At 41.7% G+C, this 20,967-nt stretch overlaps 1 protein-coding gene across 1 annotated transcript; it reads left to right on the forward strand.

Annotated features, from left to right (window-relative positions):
* Positions 1–1,040: 1,040 nt before the first annotated feature.
* Positions 1,041–5,470, forward strand: atf5b (activating transcription factor 5b). The gene is made up of 4 exons (XM_028420642.1): positions 1,041–1,273; positions 1,939–2,160; positions 2,519–3,707; positions 4,181–5,470. Exons 2-4 carry the CDS (start codon positions 2,022–2,024, stop codon positions 4,365–4,367), a joined length of 1,515 nt encoding a protein of 504 aa, XP_028276443.1. The 5' UTR covers positions 1,041–1,273; positions 1,939–2,021; the 3' UTR covers positions 4,368–5,470.
* Positions 5,471–20,967: the final 15,497 nt, after the last annotated feature.

The following is a 20,967-nucleotide window of genomic DNA, read 5'->3' on the forward strand; positions in this document are numbered from 1 at the left end:
ATAAAAATACTAAGTTAGGTGATAATGTAGTATATTTATTGAGTGAGGAAGTTAGATACCATCAGCATGTAAACTAGGTTAGAGCAGCCTTTACTCTCTGTATAACTGGTCAAAGTGTTTTGATTTGTTTAGCAGCTTCACACCACTCACTGTATCCCGTTATAATAAATATTTAATCTTCTCTGTAAACTACAGCTGTCAGTTAAGTGTAGTGGAATAACAAACATTTACTGCAGCGCCGTACAAACGGATGAAAATGATGTAGAGAGGAGAAACATCAGAGTGCTTTCAGTCAGTGGGTCTGATTCCTGTATGATCCCAGGTGGGGTTCAGAGTTCCTCTCCCTGCTCTGATCCCGCGTACAGCAGTCCCAGGTTGGTGTTAATGCGTAATGATTAACAATCAGTGGAAGACTGATAGCAGGCCAATAGAAATAGGAAAGTTCCCCCTGATTAACCAATGGTGCGGCCACATTGTTAGAGCGTTCAGCGAATCCCCTGCGGATCTGATGCAACAGGGCTGCAACTAAAGTTACACCTTCGAACTGCAACATCGTGTCCTTCCGCTGAAGCGCACAGAAAACTAGTACCTGGCGGAGCGTCTGCTGAAGTCACTTTTAATCCATCCACAGTGCTTCTGCTTAGAAGTGTGTTTTAGTAACGTCTTCAGCGTGTGGGGTTATTATTTAAAGCGTGAGAGGTTGAGGTACAGAAGGAGTTTGAAGACTTTGTTCGTTGTACAGCGTCAGGGACATAAGTTTATATTTTTCTGTGCTAGCTTTATTTATTCTCAGTGATAAATAATGATCAATACCAAAACTTGATTGTTTTTAGATATTAAAAATACGTGCATGTCAAATTAAGAGGGCAGATATAATCTAGATAGTGTTAAAATATTAAACAGTTAAATGTAATTAAGAGAAACCAAAGTAAAAAGCAGTAAATAGAGTAAAGTAGGTGCTGCTTGCACAAACACTGAGGTCTCTGGATAATGGGAAAGTCCCCAGCTTCATGACGTAACGGCCGGGTGAACTCTGTAAACTGCGGATTGATCTGCGGTGTGATGAGGTCCGGGCATTAGGAGTTGCAGAAGTAGCGGATTTAAAAACTTTCTGTCTGCAAGTCTGTTCGTCGAAATAGCGCTTGATGAAGAGTCCCTGATTTCCAAAAGGGAAATATGGCTTTTTAAACGGTGTCTGTTTTCCTCTTCAACACTAAGCTTCGTGTGCTTTGCCTTCGCAGCGCACTTTACAAGACTATTCAGAAACTATGGGGTAAGTACAAGTGCTTTCAGCTTGGAGAGCAGGAGAAAGTTGGATGGTGACATGTTCTTTCAGCTCACACCTTCAGAACCTTTAAAACTTCTGGATAGAGTATTCATTTACGGCATTTACATTCTATTAACATCACTATTACCTTTTAAAGTAACCGCGTCAAAATACTTTGAAAGTGTCTTAAAGTGTAAAAACTATTAATTTGATTTATTGGTTGATTTATAAATTAAAAGAGTGCAAGAAATGTGGCTTTAACTTCCATTATGGCTGTTTTCTGTTTTCTGTTTTTTTCCTTTTCTTTTTTTTAGTCATAAACTATATTTTTTAGGTTTATAACAGACATAATTTTTGTTTATTTTCTTATTGTTATGTTTTAGTAATTTCAGAGTTTACTAATGCACATCTAGAAAGTTTTCTTTGATAATGAATTTGTTATGTAAATCAATAATGGCTGTACAGTATAAGGTGACAGGTGAAGTGAATTGGGTTGAATTGAGTGTTAATTTTAAACACAGTTAAAACTTTGAATATATAAAATAAATATTTATAATGTGTCAGTTTTCTTTCTGTTTTTTTTTAAAAAAAACATTTCGTCATTTCACAGTTGAAATTTTATATTTAAATGCTAATTTAACATTTTTGAAATTGTATCAACATTTCCGCAGGTCTTCAGGTGTTTCCACAACTCTTTCATCCACCCAGTGCACGCTTGGTGCTTTTGAACAATTTGATCGAAGCAGACGACACAATGGCGGCATCGATCCTTCGCAGGAAAATTCCTCCCATTTCCACGGGCGAGCTCGGTGCTCCCCCTCTCCAACAGGCTAGCCACAGCCAATCGCGGCCCGGGACAGGGGCGGAGCTAGTGGAGAGACAGCACTTAATTGGTGAGTTTTGCCAAGCTACTTTTTTATTTTTCCACATCCCGAGGTCGGAGCCGCAGTGCAGCACGGGGCTAATGTCGTACAGTGAGTACAGCTAAGTGGATATTTATCGAATGCAGACGATGCTGTTCAATCATTTTCAGATGATCGGTTAGTTGTTCACTTGGATTTTTTCGGATGTATTGCTTGATTTTTATTTAAGCTTTTTTACATTTTGCTTTAGCTTTAATTTGTGGAAGATTTTTTTTCTGATTTTGTAGTTTGTTAATTTCATTTATTCTGCAAATATCGGAAAGAAAAGGTGGACTGCTTTGGTGATTATATGTTACATTATTATGATAATACCTTTTAATGTTTTTAGGTGATGGTCACTCTGATTGGATGACGGAAAAAGTTGATTTGTCTTCATTTGTGTCGACGACCGAGTCTTCTCCAAGCTCCTCTCTTCCACCCTCACCATTAGAACAGGATGTCAAGGTGCCCTCGGATCTGGAGGTCATGACCTCTCTACTGCAGGAGGAGCTGGCTCAGCTGGAGGACTACTTCCGCTCCGAGTCCACATCTGCGTCAAACAAGTTGGAGAAATCTACAAAATGTGACAAGGGTGCCCAAGCCATGGGCTCCCAGTCTTATTATCAGTTACCCTATGGCTCATATGGGACCAGCCAATCAGAAACCAGCCCTGTGGTTGTTACCTTGGCAACAGGGGAACTGGACCTGGCCAGCTTCTGTGGCGGTCCCATCAGCAGAACCAAAATTGCGCGCCCTGCTCCGTACAACTACCATCACCGCTACCACCACAACAATGGGCGAAGAATCATCAGCGACGCTGTGAAAGTCGGGGATGAAGTTGGACTTGATTCGTGGGGCTCCAGAGGATGTTACTCAGGGAGCACAGAGTTGTCTGTGAACCACTACTCCACGCTGAAGACGGTGAGCAAGAATAGTCTCGGTAGTGTGAAAAAGGTGAGAGAATGTGCTTTATCGTTGAAAGAAGAGGAAAGTTATTGTTTTTCAGAAGGAATGTTTTGCAGCGAAGAGATTGCTCGAGGTTTTTGTCTGGGTGGCTCATACGACAGCCACCACAAGCGAGAGGGACAGTTAATGCACAATGTGAAGGTCAATGTAAGTTACGACAGCACGGGGCTTGAGGTCCTGCACTGCAGCAAAGATGGAGGACTTTCCGGAAGTATTCCCCAAGAGACAATGGTGGCCGGTGACGGCTACTTTCACCAATCCATGGCCAGCACAGAACCTTACCATAGCTTTATAGGTGACCTAGAACAACCGTCACAAGCACAGGCTGTAGAGCCCCAACATGGCCACTACCTCTATCCAGAATGCCTTGCAGACCAAAGCTATGAATGTCTGTCCAGAGGGGACGGTGAGGGGCCACTGTTGGGTGCCCCTATTCACCGCCCCACTCAAAGGCTAAAGGATGAACCTTGCTCCGTCAAGCCAGCTCTGGTGATGGGCGCAGCTTCTCTGGATACCAGCAGTGGAGAGAGAAAGCAGAAAAAGAGAGACCAGAACAAAACTGCTGCTCACAGGTAAACTACACATTTACTCTCATAAAAATTAAGTTTATTAATGGAAATGAAAGAATGAAAACAACAATCTGATTTAGTCACAGAAGTTGTTTCTTGGTGATACTGTCAACGGCGGCTTATAATCCAGCCTCAGTGCTTTAAATGAGTGTAGGAGGGACATGGAAAGTCCCTCACTGCCTGCCAAATTCAGCCCCACCTAACTAATTCTGTAAGTCTGTTTGGTCTGTGTGTGAGTGAGTGTGTGTCAAAATTTAAAAATGTGGATGCACTTAGAAAAAAAGCATTTACAATGTCAATAGACAAAAAGTGACAAAACTGAGCTGTGAAAGAGTGAAATAACACATGTTATCTCAGGGGAGGGCATTTAGTAATCCACTGAATATAGCCCAAAGGTCACATTCACTTGACTCATTAAAGTTGCAAGGCAGCAAAAACCTGTAAAACCAATCAAACACATTCTCCCCCTGCTGCAGGTACAGGCTGCGTAAGAGGGCGGAGCTGGACTCTCTGGAGGAGGAGCTGCATGGCCTCGAGGGACAGAACCGGGAGCTTCGTGACAAGGCGGAGTCGGTAGAGCGAGAAATCCAGTATGTCAAAGATTTACTGATTGAGGTCTACAAGGCTCGCAGTCAGCGGCTCAAACAGGATGGCAGTGCCTAAAAAAAATAAAATAAAAACAGCTCATGCTGACCTCACGTCCACACCTCCCAACCAGCACCAAGAGAAAAATCAAGTCAAGAGCACCAACTGGGTTTGTCTCACAAAATGAAATGGTAGTTGCATGATTTTGGTAGTTTTTTTCTAAAAAATATTTAAATGTTCCAAGAGGATGACTGGACATAAAGACACCTTTCCTAAAAGAAAAGCAAAGGAGAAGATCCCAATGGGGGGACTAAACTTTTTAACAAGCCTTAGCGAGGTGGCTTCCAGAGGAGATGCTTAACTTGTCCGTGACCACTGTGATCTGAACTGCACTCACAGCCTTGTGATGACTGAGTTTGCGCTTGCAATGATTGATCGTTTACAAAATGCTCTTTGAATTAGTAGTAGTGATTGAATTTGCTTGTGGTTTTTGTGACACACATCAGCAGCATCAAGGCAGATCATTAACTAAATATATATTTTATTTTATATTTTATTTTTACTTAAAAATGTTCATTTATCGTTTGCTTAAGAACAATCAACTGAATAAAGGGATTGCTGGACAAAGTGTGTAACATGCTCTACAAAATATTCATCATCAGAAACATTTAGAAAATTTGTATTGCTAAAATGTTGAGTATTTACACCTCTTTACCCCACTGAAATACCCAATGCATGTTTGATTTTGGAAAAGCATGTGCGAGTGTTATTTGAAGGCAATATTCTGTTAACTGCATGGCTTCAAGATCTCCACCTCGCCAATTTAACTGAGTTGACTTTATTCTTCTCATCAGCTGGCGACTTCTGTCTGAGTTTTTCCCCTGGCCGCGTGATTCACGCTCAGGATTTTGTTTTTCTGCTCTGAGATATTGAAACATTCACTGGCTTCTTTTTTTTCTTTCCTTTCTCTTCTCTCGGCTGTATTTTGCGAACAAACAATCACTTGTTGACGCAACAATAAATCATTGTTGGGTAACGGTACGACTTCATGGGAATTTTGTTTTCAATTGATCAATTTGATGTATCAGAAATTCAGGTCCTTTTACTAATCGATGTCAATGTCAGGAAATTTAACATCAGGTCAATTACAGCCAAATAAAGCAGTTATGTAGTATCATTCATCTTTGCCTTTGGACTGTTCTTCACTGCATGCTGCTCATTCTGCATTCATTTTGCAGCCTGCTCAGATGACATGAACTGCACACACACACACACACACACACAATAAGAACAGGGTGGGATTAAGAGATAGAGCGATGCACTCTGCCCCTCCCATCTTGTCTCTGCCTGGCCCCATAACAGCCAGGTCCAGCCCTTCTCTCTTTTGGCTGCAATGCAGTCAGAGTCTGGGCTGTTTCCTGGGATTCACCGCTGGACGGCAGCACATGAAGGCAGCCTTTAACTGACAGCTACCGAAGTGCAAGAAAACAACCTGTTTTCTTTAAGGAACTAGGATAGAGCCACACAAGCACACAATGCATGTTGTGTGTTTAGAGAAACACTAATAAACAAGTCCTACTTAATTATTATTACTTTGTTCCTGCATTCTGATTGATCCCTGGGGCTGAGTGGAGTCATATCAAGCTCTGGCAGTCAACAGACAACATAAGTTGCCTATCTCATCTCCCAGCTCAGAGAGCGTGTGTGTGTGTGTGTGAAGGCGTGTGTGTGTGAAATCTCTTGGTATCTCTCCTAGCAGTCGTAGGCCTTTCAAGTGCATGAGGCAATATCACACAATACTTGCAGGAGGAGGAGAGAGATGCAAGTGAACTATCAGAATAAAAAGTACTGGGCTGACAGAATGCCATTAAATATATTGAATCAGTCTTTGTTGTTTGCTTGATACATGATGCAGTATGAAAACAGGACTCTTTATTATAACATTTTTAGGTCAGGTGTGTTATTTTATACCTATCTAGGCCTAAAATATACAAATAGCAAATGAATAAACACATGTGCATTAACAAGCACATTAGTATCCTGATTTCTGTGTGTTATTGGTTTTGATTTGGGATTTGGTGTTTACATGTGACTTGATCAGGACGATATTGGGAGCAAGTTTGGACACAGGCATGTAGCCTGGACAACCGCAGAAACACAGGTTTATTTATAATGAAAATATAGCTGGAGCCACACAGCTCCAGGAGATTTAAGGGATTAAGCACATGCAAATATATATAAATTTACATAATGTTTACATGTATTCACCTCATATTTAATTTTCTGAGTGCCATGAACATGCGGCGTAATACTGTACTGTATATAAGGCCTCTAACCACCAGGTGTCCCTCTAAGCTTAGAAAACCCTGTAGGAGCACAGTGCTGTGTAAATGTTTTGATCCAGTGTGCTTTCAGGTGACAGCAAAGTATCATATCAGCAAAAAAGAAGCACAAGAGCACTTGCATTTATAACAAAACAACAAAGAGTGGAGGGAAAAGTGCTGGGATGGACATCATGGCAATACCACATTATACAGTTTTTTCTGAATGCTTAAACACTATCAATGATTCCTATAGCACAATTTCTAAAACTATTAATAGTTATAGCAAAATCACTCACTGAGTTTGCAAAACTAAAAGCAAAAAAACTGCTTTACACTCAATTTGCACTTTTGTAACACACAATTTGCAATTGTATAAATATAATCCACTTCACAGCATCTTTTTGCTGAACTGTAAACACAACTCACTGCTTTACACACAACTTCCAAATGATCAACACACTCCTAGTCAAACTACACACATTTATGGCTGGTATTTACACTATGTTGCCAACTGTCTGGCTACACTGTCACATGTGAGAACTGTTTTACATCATTAGTTCACTTTGCAATCAGCATGAGCTCTGTAAATAAGCCACAGGTAAGCTTCAGTGTGGAGAACAATGGAGGGAGAAGGAAACTGAGAAGAGTGAGAATTAGAGGAGGATGAGAACATGAGGAAGCAGGAGGAAGAGGAGGAGGACGAAGACTAGGAGGTGAATTTAGAGGAAGAGGACGAGGAGGTGAAGAGGAAGGAGGAAGGGTAAGAAGAAATAGAATTACTGATGTCATCGGAGCTACAATAGTGGATCATGTGATCAACCATGGAATGACCCTGAGGGAAGCTGGACGGGTTCAGCCTGAGCCGCTACACTGTAGCAAGCATCATGAGGACATATTGATGAGAATGGGTTAGTACAGTTCCCTCACTCTAAGTTTTGTAGCTGTACCATACTCTAATGAGAAAAACAACAATACTGTACATGTAAAACTGAAACTGTTACTCCACAGAATTACTAGACATCCAGCATCTGGAAGGAGGCATGCGAGGATATGGACCAGGCATCATGTCAGGCCTGGATACGGCACTCCAGGAGACATGTTTCCCGGTGCCTTGGACTAGAAGACATTGCATGCATGCGACGTTGATGAAATTCTGTGGCCGGACCCAGAGAGACGACAAGACTGATTTTCTCTCTCTCTCTCTCTTTCAGTGAAATTATATGTTTTCTTGTGATTGTTTTGATGTGTGTGAATAAACATTCATACTTGAAATTTGAATCCCTGTGTGGTTATAGAACTATTTATGACAAAGGTTTGACCTCAAATGGACATACCTTGTGCACAGAGAAAGCAAAAGCCAGATGTGTTTTCAGTTAATACCTTCAGTGTGTAGTTGGCACATTGTGTGCTTAGTAATATGATGGTTTGTGTTAACTGTGTGGTACAAAAATACCATTTTTACAAAGGTTTGAAGAGTTAAGCAAGATGTATTAGCTTTTGCAAGAGATCTACAATGTTTTGCTGATTTGGTGTAAGGTTTTTTTATTTGTGTGTAGAGTTTTGCACAAATAGCCAATAGTTACAGAAATGTGCTTAAGCAATCAGAAAAAACTGTAAAATCATGCTGTCAGGTAAAAGTAAATAAAATGTAATTGTAATACATTGAGAGTTCACAGCACACTTTCTGTTAGACTTTCTGTTTACCTATGCCCTCTTGGTATTTAGTAATCGCGTGACATGGATTCTCATGACACATTGTTTCACCAGCAGCTACCTCAGGGCGTTTCCTTCAGGCAGTTAGAAAAGTACACTGTGCCACCAACCACATTTAAAGTCATTCAGAGACACCTGTCTCTATACAGGCTGTAGCAAAATTTAGCAAAGCAAGCAAATAAAAGTTTGAATTTTTACTTTTCGTCTTTGAAAACAACTCATTTTGTCAAATGCATATGTATAATATAAATGCATATATCTTACACATGTATACAGGTATATAAAAATGCTTCCTATGTAAAGAAAAAATGTGTGCTAGAAAGGATTCACATGTCAGTGGATGTCCTGTCTTATTTAAACATCATGAGTGTATCATAGTGGGGATATGTGTAGTAGACAGCAGTTCTGATGAAACTATTCTGTGTGTCAAGTTACCTGGATTTTAAGCTTTTGTATAGTTCTCACACTTAACCTGTGGGTGGTGTTATGTAAACATTCATGGTCTATGACATTATTACTGCGCAGCATTGTTGAATAATTTTGCATTCATTGTGGATAATGCAAATGTAAAAAAATATTCAATTTATTTAAAAATGTCAGTAAAAATGTAAACTCTGCTTATTTATATGTGCCCGGTACACCTCTGAAGGGGGGATTCAAAATGACTCACCTCAGCCGGCTCCTCTCAGTGTGGAGGAGTGACCTCACATGATGGCACAGGGAGTAGAAGTTACTGCAATTATACCCACTTAGTGGTAAAAAACCTGCTGAGTGACATTATTGTGTTAATAACTGTCATAACCCATAAAGAAATCAAAAGCACACCTTAAAGGGGAAGACCTGCTGTGCAGTTAACTACAAATAGACAAATTCAGTGGATTACTAAATGCCCTCCCCTGAGATAACATGTGTTATTTCACTCTTTCACAGCTCAGTTTTGTCACTTTTTGTCTATTAACATTGTAAATGTTTTTTTTCTAAGTGCATCCACATTTTTAAATTTTGACACACACTCACTCACACAAACACACACACAGACCAAACAAAAGAAATCTGACATCTGGTTTTACAGGAATGGATTCACAGAAACAACTACAGTCCAGCGGCTGGAGCATCACTCCACTGACACCACTGTTTTATTGTTCTTAAAGCAAAGGGAGGGACGATTAACTACACAATTTAAGACAATTTACATCAGTGTTGTTTCTGCTTCATACGTAAATGTTGCCTATTTTTATCACTATATAGATGGTTTAGCAGTATCCTCTGAAGGCATGCTTGTTTTCCTACTCGGCTTGAGTGAGGCCGGATTGTTCTGGTGGGGATGTGACGTCTGAGCGTACCTGGTATTATCACTCCTCCTCCTTCACTAGCAGATATTTGGAAGGTCCTGCTTACAGCAAGAACAAACTGACTGGTAAAGACAGCCCACTAACAGCACTCACACATTTTGCAAATTTAGTGTAACTTGCTAGGATACTGAGAATTAGCTCAGAACTGGCATGTAGTATGAAATTAAGATGCTGCACCAGCTGCTGACCCAATAACATCAGCAGTTGGACTGCTGAAAATCACTGGTATTAACATAAATGAACATAAAAAACATGGTGTATTGCATCAGCAGTTCCATACAGCAGTTATAAATTTATATGTACAGCGAGGCAGTGGTCATATCGAGACATGTGGGCTCCTGAAATAAGAAGAAGGCAACACAGGATCATATTAGAGCCAGTGGTGGAAGGCGATGTGATGCAAGAGGTGCAGGAGTGGAGGAGGGGACCACAATGAGACTGGAGCAATGTGGAGAGCAGAGGATGAGCTGGAGCTGGGTGTTGAAAGATGGCCTGCAGCTCTGTTTGAGGCCTGTGTGCATACCAGCGAGAGGGTTTTAAATTCATTATGAGCAGCTGTATGAGGGCAGGGGGAGGGGGCGAAGCTGTGAGCTGAACTGCTGGGCGTGAAAAGGGGGTTAAATCTTTGATTGTGCAAATATTCTAGATGTATTCAAAGTATCTGGCGTTACTATCTCCTCATCACATCTGGGAGGTGTGGTGGCTGATAAAATGAAAGTGCATTGTGTTTGTGCCTCTAGAGAAGCAGTGAAAGCAGCATATGATATCAATAAATGCAGGGACACTCTCAGGTTCGTTTGATGTTGGAGAAGGATGCTGCAGACAAGTTTCCTTAACTTATTGTCAGTTTTGTTGAATCAAGTAACTGCCATGTGACCTAGAGCTGTAATCGGGCCTAAAAGTTAGGCAACAAGTACATTTTGATTGACAGCTTTTAAAACGCTGTTTACAGCCAAAGATTATTCAAATGTTCACACACACACTGCTCTTTTGCCTTTTGTCAAGAATGAGTCATTTACAGATCTTGACACTGTGGGCTGTAACGACAGAGGTCGGGAAGCGGAGTACATGAGTGTGGTGGACTGCTTTGTGGAGTGGTGGGGACAAAACCACCTGCAGTCACAAAGACAAAAGAGCTGGTGGTGGACTTCAGGAAGCACCAGACGCTCCCAAACCCAGTCAGCATCAAAGGTACCAACATGGACATTATGGACAGCTACAAGTATCTTGGTGTCCAAGATGTTCCATTTGTTACAGTTTTTTCTGATTGCTTAAGCACATTTCTGTAACTACTGGCTATTTGTGCAAAACTCTACACACAAATAAAAAAACCTTACACCAAATCAGCAAAACATTGTAGATCTTTTGCAAAAGCTAATCATCTTGCTTAACTCTTCAAACCTTTGTAAAAATGGTATTTTTGTACCACACAGTTAACACAAACCACCATATTACTAAGCACACAATGTGCCAACTACACACTGATGGTATTAACTGAAAACACATCTGGCTTTTGCTTTCTCTGTGCACAAGGTCTGTCCATGTGAGGTCAAACTTTTGTCATAAATAGTTCTATAAACACACAGGGATTCAAATTTCAAGTATGAATGTTTATTCACACACATCAAAACAAACACAAGAAAACATACAATTTCACTATTTCTACAATTTCTAGAAGACATTGCATGAGACGATGAAATTCTGTGGCCGGACCCAGAGAGACAATGAGACTGATTTTCTCTCTCTCTCTCTTTCAGTGAAAGTTACAGAAATGTGCTTAAGCAATCAGAAAAAACTGTAATTGTTTTAAATAAAACATGTTTCTTTTGGTTAAATGCTGGTTCTTTATTCCTGCTGTGATACAATAATATAATCAACATTTTTTTCCTTTCTTCTCATCTTTGCTGTATTGTTTTTTTTATCATGATATATATTTTGAATATCTCTCCATAATAATCACAGTTTAATAATATATCTGTTTTTTTCAGAATCGAGAAGTTCTGCAGCATTACTATATATTATATAAGTCTTTATTATATGTAAAATGGATCTTCACCGACCCGTATTCCTTGTATTAGCAGAAATGAGTTTTTGATTACAGATTGATGACAGATTGGCACATACTGTAGGTGGAGTTAAGTGTTGCTTCAAGTTAAGCTACATGTCAGCACCTCCTTTAAAGCTCTCTAAAGCTCTTGTCAAAATATGTTGGTTATTACAGTTTTTTCTGATTGCTTAAGAACTATTTTGTCAGAACTGTCTGATTGTTGTCTGATTTTTGTTATGTTATGGGGGGAGTTTGGACCCAAATGCAGACGCGGAGACTGAGGTGAACTAAAAGTGAGCTTTTAATAAAGCCGAAATGGCAAACAACATAAAATTCTAGAATGCAAAGTACAAATCAAAGGTGTAAAAAGCAACTAACTAAACCAACAAGAAGAAACAAGTAAAAAACAAACCAAACCTAACAGAGAGCCAAAAGGGATGATGGGAACACACACACGACACGCCATGGATAAACGGACGGACTAACAAGAACAAAGGGGAGCACAGGACTTAAATACAGAAGGGTAACAAGACACAGGTGAGACACATCAGGGTGGGGCAAGCAATCCTAAAGGCGGGAAACACAAGGAAGTAAAACACACAGGAACACAAGGGGAAACATGGACTTTCAAAATAAAACAGGAAACACAAGACACAACTGCAAACACACAGATCACAGACTCAGGGCAGGAATGAAAACTAAACAGAAAACAAATCAAGAAACACAGAATCCTAACAGTACCCCCCCTTCAAGGGACGGATCCCAGACATCCCAGAGAAAAAAAAAACAAAAGTCACAGCTGAGCCGGGAGGGAGGGGGGAGGTCCGGAGGAGGGATCAAAACAAAACCACAAGGATCAGAGTTCAAACAAAAGGGGACCCAACGGGCAGAAGTTCAGGAAGAGGGAAACGAAGTTCAAAGTGGCCACTGTGAGACCACAGAGTCAAAAACGGCCAGGGGGCCAAAACAGTCTGGGGCCTGGGACTCTCTGGGTCCCGGCAGAAGCCCAACAGAGGCAGGGAGAAGGGCAAAAGTAGAGGCAGAGTCATGGGCCCTCCAGGGTCCGGTCAGAAGACCAGCAGGGACAGGGTGGTGAACCCTCCAGGGTCCGGGCGAAAGACCAGCAGGGACAGAGAGCTGAACCCTCCGGGGTCCGGTCAGAAGACCAGCAGGGACAGAGAGCTGAACCCTCCGGGGCCCGGGCGGAAGACAGGCAGGGACAGAGAGCTGAACCCTCCGGGGTCCGGGCGGAAGACCACCAGAGATGGAGACGCGGACCCTCCTGGGTCCGGGCGGAAGACCACCAGCGATGGAGATGCGGACCCTCCAGGGTCCGGACGGAACACCAGCGAGGGCGAGGCTGCGGACCCTCCAGGGTCCGGGCAGAACACCAGCGAGGACGAGGCAGCAGACCCTCCTGGGTCCGGGAAGAACACCAGCGAGGACGAGGCAGCAGATCCTCCTGGGTCCGGGCAGAAGACCAGTGGAGACGAGGAGGCTGGCCCTCCAGGGTCAGGGCAGAAGGCCGGCAGAGACGAGGAGGCTGGCCCTCCAGGGTCAGGGCAGAAGGCCGGCAGAGACGAGGAGGCTGGCCCACCAGGGTCAGGGCAGAAGGCCGGCAGAGACGAGGAGGACCCTCCAGGGTCCAGGCAGGAGACCAGAGCCGAGGACCCTCCAGGGTCCGGACAGGAAACCGGGGGCGGAACCCCACCAGGCTCAGGGCTGGGACCCTGAGCTGAGGGTTCATCGAGGCCTGGGCTGGAACCCAGGGTGGAAGACCCTCTAGAGTTTAGAAAAGACACCCCCACAGTCAGTGTCAATGCTGCAAATGTTCCAAAGTATAAAAAAAATCCACATTCTCGGCGGATAAATCCTTGGAGGCAGCACCGAAACACCCACCCTCAGGTGGTGCAGGAGTAGGCAACGTCATTTGGAGTCCGCCCTCTGATGGAGCGGGGAGGAGCGACGTCGTCCGGAGTCCGCCCTCTGACGGAGCGGGGAGGAGCGACGTCGTCCGGAGTCCGCCCTCTGACGGAGCGGGGAGGAGCGACGTCGTCCGGAGTCCGCCCTCTGACGGAGCGTGGAGGAGCGACGTCGTCTGGAGACCGCCCTCTGACAGAGCGGGGGGGAGTGACGTCTTCTGGAGTCCAGCTGGCTCCACTGAGGGCGAGGATGTGAGACTACCAACTTCTGCAGAAACCCACGAAGAAGGAAGTCCAGTTGGCTCTGTAGAGAATGGGGGGCGAGCCCCCGTGGGACCAGGGGATGAGGAGACGGAGGCCAGGGCTGGAGATGCAGAAGACGCTGGTGATGGCGAGGATGTCGGATCACCAGCTGACACAGGAACACACAGTGTAGACCCAACCGGCTCCATAGAAGGCTCAGGATCACCGGCCGGCACAGGAACTAACGGGAGGAGTTCAGCTGGCAATGGCGTAGACGTCAGCCCACTAGCTGACACTGGGACAGGCGGGGAAGGGAGTCCAGCTGGCTCCGCTGAAGACGAGGAGGGAGCCTCAACAGGGTCAGGGGAAGAGGTGGCGGAGAATTCAGCTGGAGCAGGAACAGACAGGGAGGAGTGAACTGGCGGACATGAAGATGTCGGACCACCAGCTGCTGCAGAAACCCATGAGGATGGTAATCCAACTGCCTCCGTTGAGGACGAGGGGTAAACCTCGACAGGGCCAGGGGATGAGGAGACGGAGACTGCAGCTGGAGCTGGAGCAGGAGCAGGCAGGGATGGACCGGCTGATCTGAGTACAGGCTGGGTGAGCCAGGGGGGAAGCATTGGGGCCACTGGCGTGGGGAACCTCTCCATTTCCTCATACACAGGTAGGAGCAGGTCAATTAGCCAAGGCTTATCCTCCAAAGTATCAATTATTCTGGTGGAAAGTCTCTCCTTTTCATTGCATAGGTCCCCCAGCAACTGTAAAACAGAAATCCGGTAGGAGACCCATTGCCGGATCTCCCGATTGTCTTGAGGGGAAGGGATTAAGGAGTCCACCTCGTCCACCTCCGCTTGGAGGAATCTCCACTGTCTTTTAATTGCCTTCCAGGCTGAAACACAGTCTGCTGGGTCCATTTTCTGGTTAGTCCGTTCTGTTATGTTATGGGGGGAGTTTGGACCCAAATGCAGATGCGGAGACTGAGGTGAACTAAAAGTGAGCTTTTAATAAAGCCGAAATGGCAAACAACATAAAATTCTAGAATGCAAAGTACAAATCAAAGGTGTAAAAAGCAACTAACTAAACCAACAAGAAGAAACAAGTAAAAAACAAACCAAACCTAACAGAGAGCCAAAAGGGATGATGGGAACAGACACACGACACGCCATGGATAAACGGACAGACTAACAAGAACAAAGGGGAGCACAGGACTTAAATACAGAAGGGTAACAACACACAGGTGAGACACATCAGGGTGGGGCAAGCAATCCTAAAGGCGGGAAACACAAGGAAGTAAAACACACAGGAACACAAGGGGAAACATGGACTTTCAAAATAAAACAGGAAACACAAGACACAACTGCAAACACACAGATCACAGACTCAGGGCAGGAATGAAAACTAAACAGAAAACAAATCAAGAAACACAGAATCCTAACAATTTTGTCAGAACTATTTATGACAAAAGTTTGACCTCACATGGACAGACCTTATGCACAGAGAAAGCAAAAGCCAGATGTGTTTTCAGTTAATACCATCAGTGTGTAGTTGGCGCATTGTGTGCTTAGTAATATGATGGTTTGTGTTAACTGTGTGGTACAAAAATACCATTTTTACAAAGGTTTGAAGAGTTAAGCAACATGTATTAGCTTTTGCAAAAGATCTACAATGTTTTGCTGATTTGGTGTAAGGTTTTTTTATTTGTGTGTAGAGTTTTGCACAAATAGCCAATAGTTACAGAAATGTGCTTAAGCAATCAGAAAAAACTGTAATTGTTTTAAATAAAACATGTTTCTTTTGGTTAAATGCTGGTTCTTTATTCCTGCTGTGATACAATAATATAATCAACATTTTTTTCCTTTCTTCTCATCTTTGCTGTATTGCTTTTTTTATCATGATATATATTTTGAATATCTCTCCATAATAATCACAGTTTACAGTTTTTTCTGATTGCTTAAACACTAACAATGATTCTTATAGCACAATTTCTAAAACTATTACAGTTTTTTCTGATTGCTTAAACACTAACAATGATTCTTATAGCACAATTTCTAAAACTATTAATAGTTATAGCAAAATCACTCACTGAGTTTGCAAAACTAAAAGCAAAAAAACTGCTTTACACTCAATTTGCACTTTTGTAACATACAATTTGCAATTGTATAAATATAATCCACTTCACAGCATCTTTTTGCTGAACTGTAAACACAACTCACTGCTTTACACACAACTTCCAAATGATCAACACACTCCTAGTCAAACTACACACATTTATGGCTGGTATTTACACTATTTTGCCAACTGTCTGGCTACACTGTCACATGTGAGAACTGTTTTACATCATTAGTTCACTTTGCAATCAGCATGAGCTCTGTAAATAAGCCACAGGTAAGCTTCAGTGTGGAGAACAATGGAGGGAGAAGGAGACTGAGAAGAGAGAGAATTAGAGGAGGATGAGGACATGAGGAAGCAGGAGGAAGAGGAGGAGGAGGAAGACTAGGAGGTGAATTTAGAGGAAGAGGACGAGGAGGTGAAGAGGAAGGAGGAAGGGTAAGAAGAAATAGAATTACTGATGTCATCGGAGCTACAATAGTGGATCATGTGATCAACCATGGAATGACCCTGAGGGAAGCTGGACAACGGGTTCAGCCTGAGCCGCTACAATATAGCAAGCATCATAAGGACATATTGATGAGAATGGGTTAGTACAGTTCCCTCACACTAAGTTTTGTAGGTGTACCATACTCTAATGAGAAAAACAACAATACTGTACATGTAAAACTGAAACTGTTACTCCACAGAATTACTAGACATCCAGCATCTGGAAGGAGGCATGCGAGGATATGGACCAGGCATCATGTCAGGCCTGGATACAGCACTCCAGGAGACATGTTCCCCGGTGCCTTGGACTAGAAGACATTGCATGCGACGTTGATGAAATTCTGTGGCCGGACCCAGAGAGACAATGAGACTGATTATCTCTCTCTCTCTCTTTCAGTGAAATTGTATGTTTTCTTGTGTTTGTTTTGATGTGTGTGAATAAACATTCATACTTGAAATTTGAATCCCTGTGTTTCTAGAACTATTTATGACAAAAGTTTGACCTCACATGGACAGACCTTGTGCACAGAGAAAGCAAAAGCCAGATGTGTTTTCAGTTAATACCATCAGTGTGTAGTTGGCACATTGTGTGCTTAGTAATATGATGGTTTGTGTTAACTGTGTGGTACAAAAATACCATTTTTACAAAGGTTTGAAGAGTTAAGCAACATGTATTAGCTTTTGCAAGAGGCCTACAATGTTTTGCTGATTTGGTGTAAGGTTGTTTTATTTGTGTGTAGAGTTTTGCACAAATAGCCAATAGTTACAGAAATGTGCTTAAGCAATCAGAAAAAAACTGTAATAATATATCTGTTTTTTTCAGAATCGAGAAGTTCTGCAGCATTACTATATATTATATAAGTCTTTATTATATGTAAAATGGATCTTCACCGACCTGTATTCCTTGTATCAGCAGAAATGAGTTTTTGATTACAGATTGATGACAGATTGGCACATACTGTAGGTGGAGTTACAGTTTTTTCTGATTGCTTAAATACTATCAATGATTCTTATAGCACAATTTCTAAAACTATTAATAGTTATAGCAAAATCACTCACTGAGTTTGCAAAACTAAAAGCAAAAAAACTGCTTTACACTCAATTTGCACTTTTGTAACACACAATTTGCAAATGTATAAATATAATCCACTTCACAGCATCTTTTTGCTGAACTGTAAACACAACTCACTGCTTTACACACAACTTCCAAATGATCAGCACACTCCTAGTAAAACTACACACATGTATGGCTGGTATTTACACTATTTTGCCAACTGTCTGGCTACACTGTCACATGTGAGAACTGTTTTACATCATTAGTTCACTTTGCATTCAGCATGAGCTGTAAATAAGACACAGGTAAGCTTCAGTGTGGAGAACAATGGAGGGAGAAGGAGACTGAGAAGTGAGAATTAGAGGAGGATGAGAACATGAGGAAGCAGGAGGAAGAGGAGGAGGACGAAGACTAGGAGGTGAATTTAGAGGAAGAGGACGAGGAGGTGAAGAGGAAGGAGGAAGGGTAAGAAGAAATAGAATTACTGATGTCATCGGAGCTACAATAGTGGATCATGTGATCAACCATGGAATGACCCTGAGGGAAGCTGGACAACGGGTTCAGCCTGAGCCGCTACAATATAGCAAGCATCATGAGGACATATTGATGAGAATGGGTTAGTACAGTTCCTTCACTCTAAGTTTTTCTCTAAGAGAAAGCAAAAGCCAGATGTGTTTTCAGTTAATACCATCAGTGTGTAGTTGGCACATTGTGTGCTTAGTAATATGATGGTTTGTGTTAACTGTGTGGTACAAAAATACCATTTTTACAAAGGTTTGAAGAGTTAAGCAAGATGTATTAGCTTTTGCAAAAGATCTACAATGTTTTGCTGATTTGGTGTAAGGTTTTTTTATTTGTGTGTAGAGTTTTGCACAAATAGCCAATAGTTACAGAAATGTGCTTAAGCAATCAGAAAAAACTGTAAGTGTTGCTTCAAGTTAAGCTACATGTCAGCACCTCCTTTACAGTTTTTTCTGATTGCTTAAACACTAACAATGATTCTTATAGCACAATTTCTAAAACTATTAATAGTTTTAACAAAATCACTCACTGAGTTTGCAAAACTAAAAGCAAAAAAACTGCTTTACACTCAATTTGCACTTTTGTAACACACAATTTGCAAATGTATAAATATAATCCACTTCACAGCACTCTTTTTGCTGAACTGTAAACACAACTCACTGCTTTACACACAACTTCCAAATGATCAACACACTCCTAGTAAAACTACACACATGTATGGCTAGTATTTACACTATTTTGCCAACTGTCTGGCTACACTGTCACATGTGAGAACTGTTTTACATCATTAGTTCACTTTGCAATCAGCATGAGCTCTGTGAATAAGCCACAGGTAAGCTTCAGTGTGGAGAACAATGGAGGGAGAAGGAAACTGAGAAGAGAGAGAATTAGAGGAGGAACATGAGGAAGAGGAGGAGGACGAAGACTAGGACGTGAATTTAGAGGAAGAGGACGAGGAGGTGAAGAGGAAGGAGGAAGGGTAAGAAGAAATAGAATTACTGATGTCATCAGAGCTACAATAGTGGATCATGTGATCAACCATGGAATGACCCTGAGGGAAGCTGGACAACGGGTTCAGCCTGAGCCGCTACACTGTAGCAAGCATCATGAGGACATATTGATGAGAATGGGTTAGTACAGTTCCTTCACTCTAAGTTTTGTAGCTGTACCATACTCTAATGAGAAAAACAACAATACTGTACATGTAAAACTGAAACTGTTACTCCACAGAATTACTAGACATCCAGCATCTGGAAGGAGGCATGCGAGGATATGGACCAGGCATCATGTCAGGCCTGGATACAGCACTCCAGGAGACATGTTCCCCGGTGCCTTGGACTAGAAGACATTGCATGTGATGTTGATGAAATTCTGTGGCCGGACCCAGAGAGACAATGAGACTGATTTTCTCTCTCTCTCTCTCTTTCAGTGAAATTGTATGTTTTCTTGTGTTTGTTTTGATGTGTGTGAATAAACATTCATACTTGAAATTTGAATCCCTGTGTGTTTATAGAATTATTTATGACAAAAGTTTGACCTCACATGGACAGACCTTGTGCACAGAGAAAGCAAAAGCCAGATGTGTTTTCAGTTAATACCATCAGTGTGTAGTTGGCACATTGTGTGCTTAGTAATATGATGGTTTGTGTTAACTGTGTGGTACAAAAATACCATTTTTACAAAGGTTTGAAGAGTTAAGCAAGATGTATTAGCTTTTGCAACAGATCTACAATGTTTTGCTGATTTGGTGTAAGGTTTTTTTTATTTGTGTGTAGAGTTTTGCACAAATAGCCAATAGTTACAGAAATGTGCTTAAGCAATCAGAAAAAACTGTAACTGAAAACACATCTGGCTTTTGCTTTCTCTGTGCACAAGGTCTGTCCATGTGAGGTCAAACTTTTGTCATAAATAGTTCTATGCAATTTATACAATTGCAAATTGTATGTTACAAAAGTGCAAATTGAGTGTAAAGCAGTTTTTTTGCCTTTAGTTTTGCAAACTCAGTGAGTGATTTTGCTATAACTATTAATAGTTTTAGAAATTGAGTTATAAGAATCATTGATAGTGTTTAAGCATTCAGAAAAAACTGTAAAATCATAAACAAATCATTATAGAGGAAGATGTTTCAAAAATCAGTTTTTAGTTTTGGTTAAGAATAAAAGTTAATAATCATTTACAATTACAATAGGACCTTGACACTGCTGTTGATGCTCAGGCCCTACAGTGTCCTTTTACAAGAAAAGTTTTCAAGATTTGAACATGTTAGCTGGTGTAGGTGCAGGCAGACCTACAGGACATACAGGCTACAGGCTCTGGCTCTCCTAAAGTGTCTATGTGATGGAGAGGAGGATGTAAACCAGCACTGTATGACACCTTCACATGCTCCAGCCCTGCTTCATTGGTGGATATTGTGATCATTGGACGCTCCAACCTCTCCCGCAGCTTCTGCTTAAGAAGACGTCCCAGGTCCAAACTGTACTTATGGATGTGTCCGTTCTTGTGCCTGAGAGTAGCTACATATGAGTTAAAAAGTACAGTTATTAGGCTGTTTGACAGTGATTATTCATGATAGAGCTCAGACATAATTTGGCATATTGTCAACTTCTTCATATTGTCAACCACTTCGTATAACTATGAACATGTTATTTTCATGATCTGAGTCATTAAATGTGGCCTAATTGAGATAGCAATTTGCTAAAATGTGTGCTAAAATCTCAGTTGATTTGAATATATACAGTGGCTTGCAAAAGTATTCATACCCCTTGAACTTTTCCACATTTTCTCACATTATGACCACAAACATAAATATATTTTATTGGAATGTTATGTGAAAGACCAACACAAAGTGGCACACAATTATGAAGCAGAAAGAAAATTAAACATGAGTTCATTTTTTTTTT

The sequence above is a fragment of the Parambassis ranga genome, chromosome 13 (assembly GCF_900634625.1).
Source record: "Parambassis ranga chromosome 13, fParRan2.1, whole genome shotgun sequence".
NCBI classification, from domain to species: Eukaryota; Metazoa; Chordata; class Actinopteri; family Ambassidae; genus Parambassis; species Parambassis ranga.

What these genes read in the sequence shown, in the direction of transcription:
- atf5b (XM_028420642.1), top strand. Translation starts at nt 2,022, where the DNA reads ATGGCGGCATCGATCCTTCGCAGGAAAATTCCTCCCATTTCCACGGGC. An exon ending in GGAGAGACAGCACTTAATTG is followed by an intron (nt 2,161 to 2,518) that starts GTGAGTTTTGCC and finishes TAATGTTTTTAG; the next exon opens with GTGATGGTCACTCTGATTGG. An exon ending in AACAAAACTGCTGCTCACAG is followed by an intron (nt 3,708 to 4,180) that starts GTAAACTACACA and finishes CCCCTGCTGCAG; the next exon opens with GTACAGGCTGCGTAAGAGGG.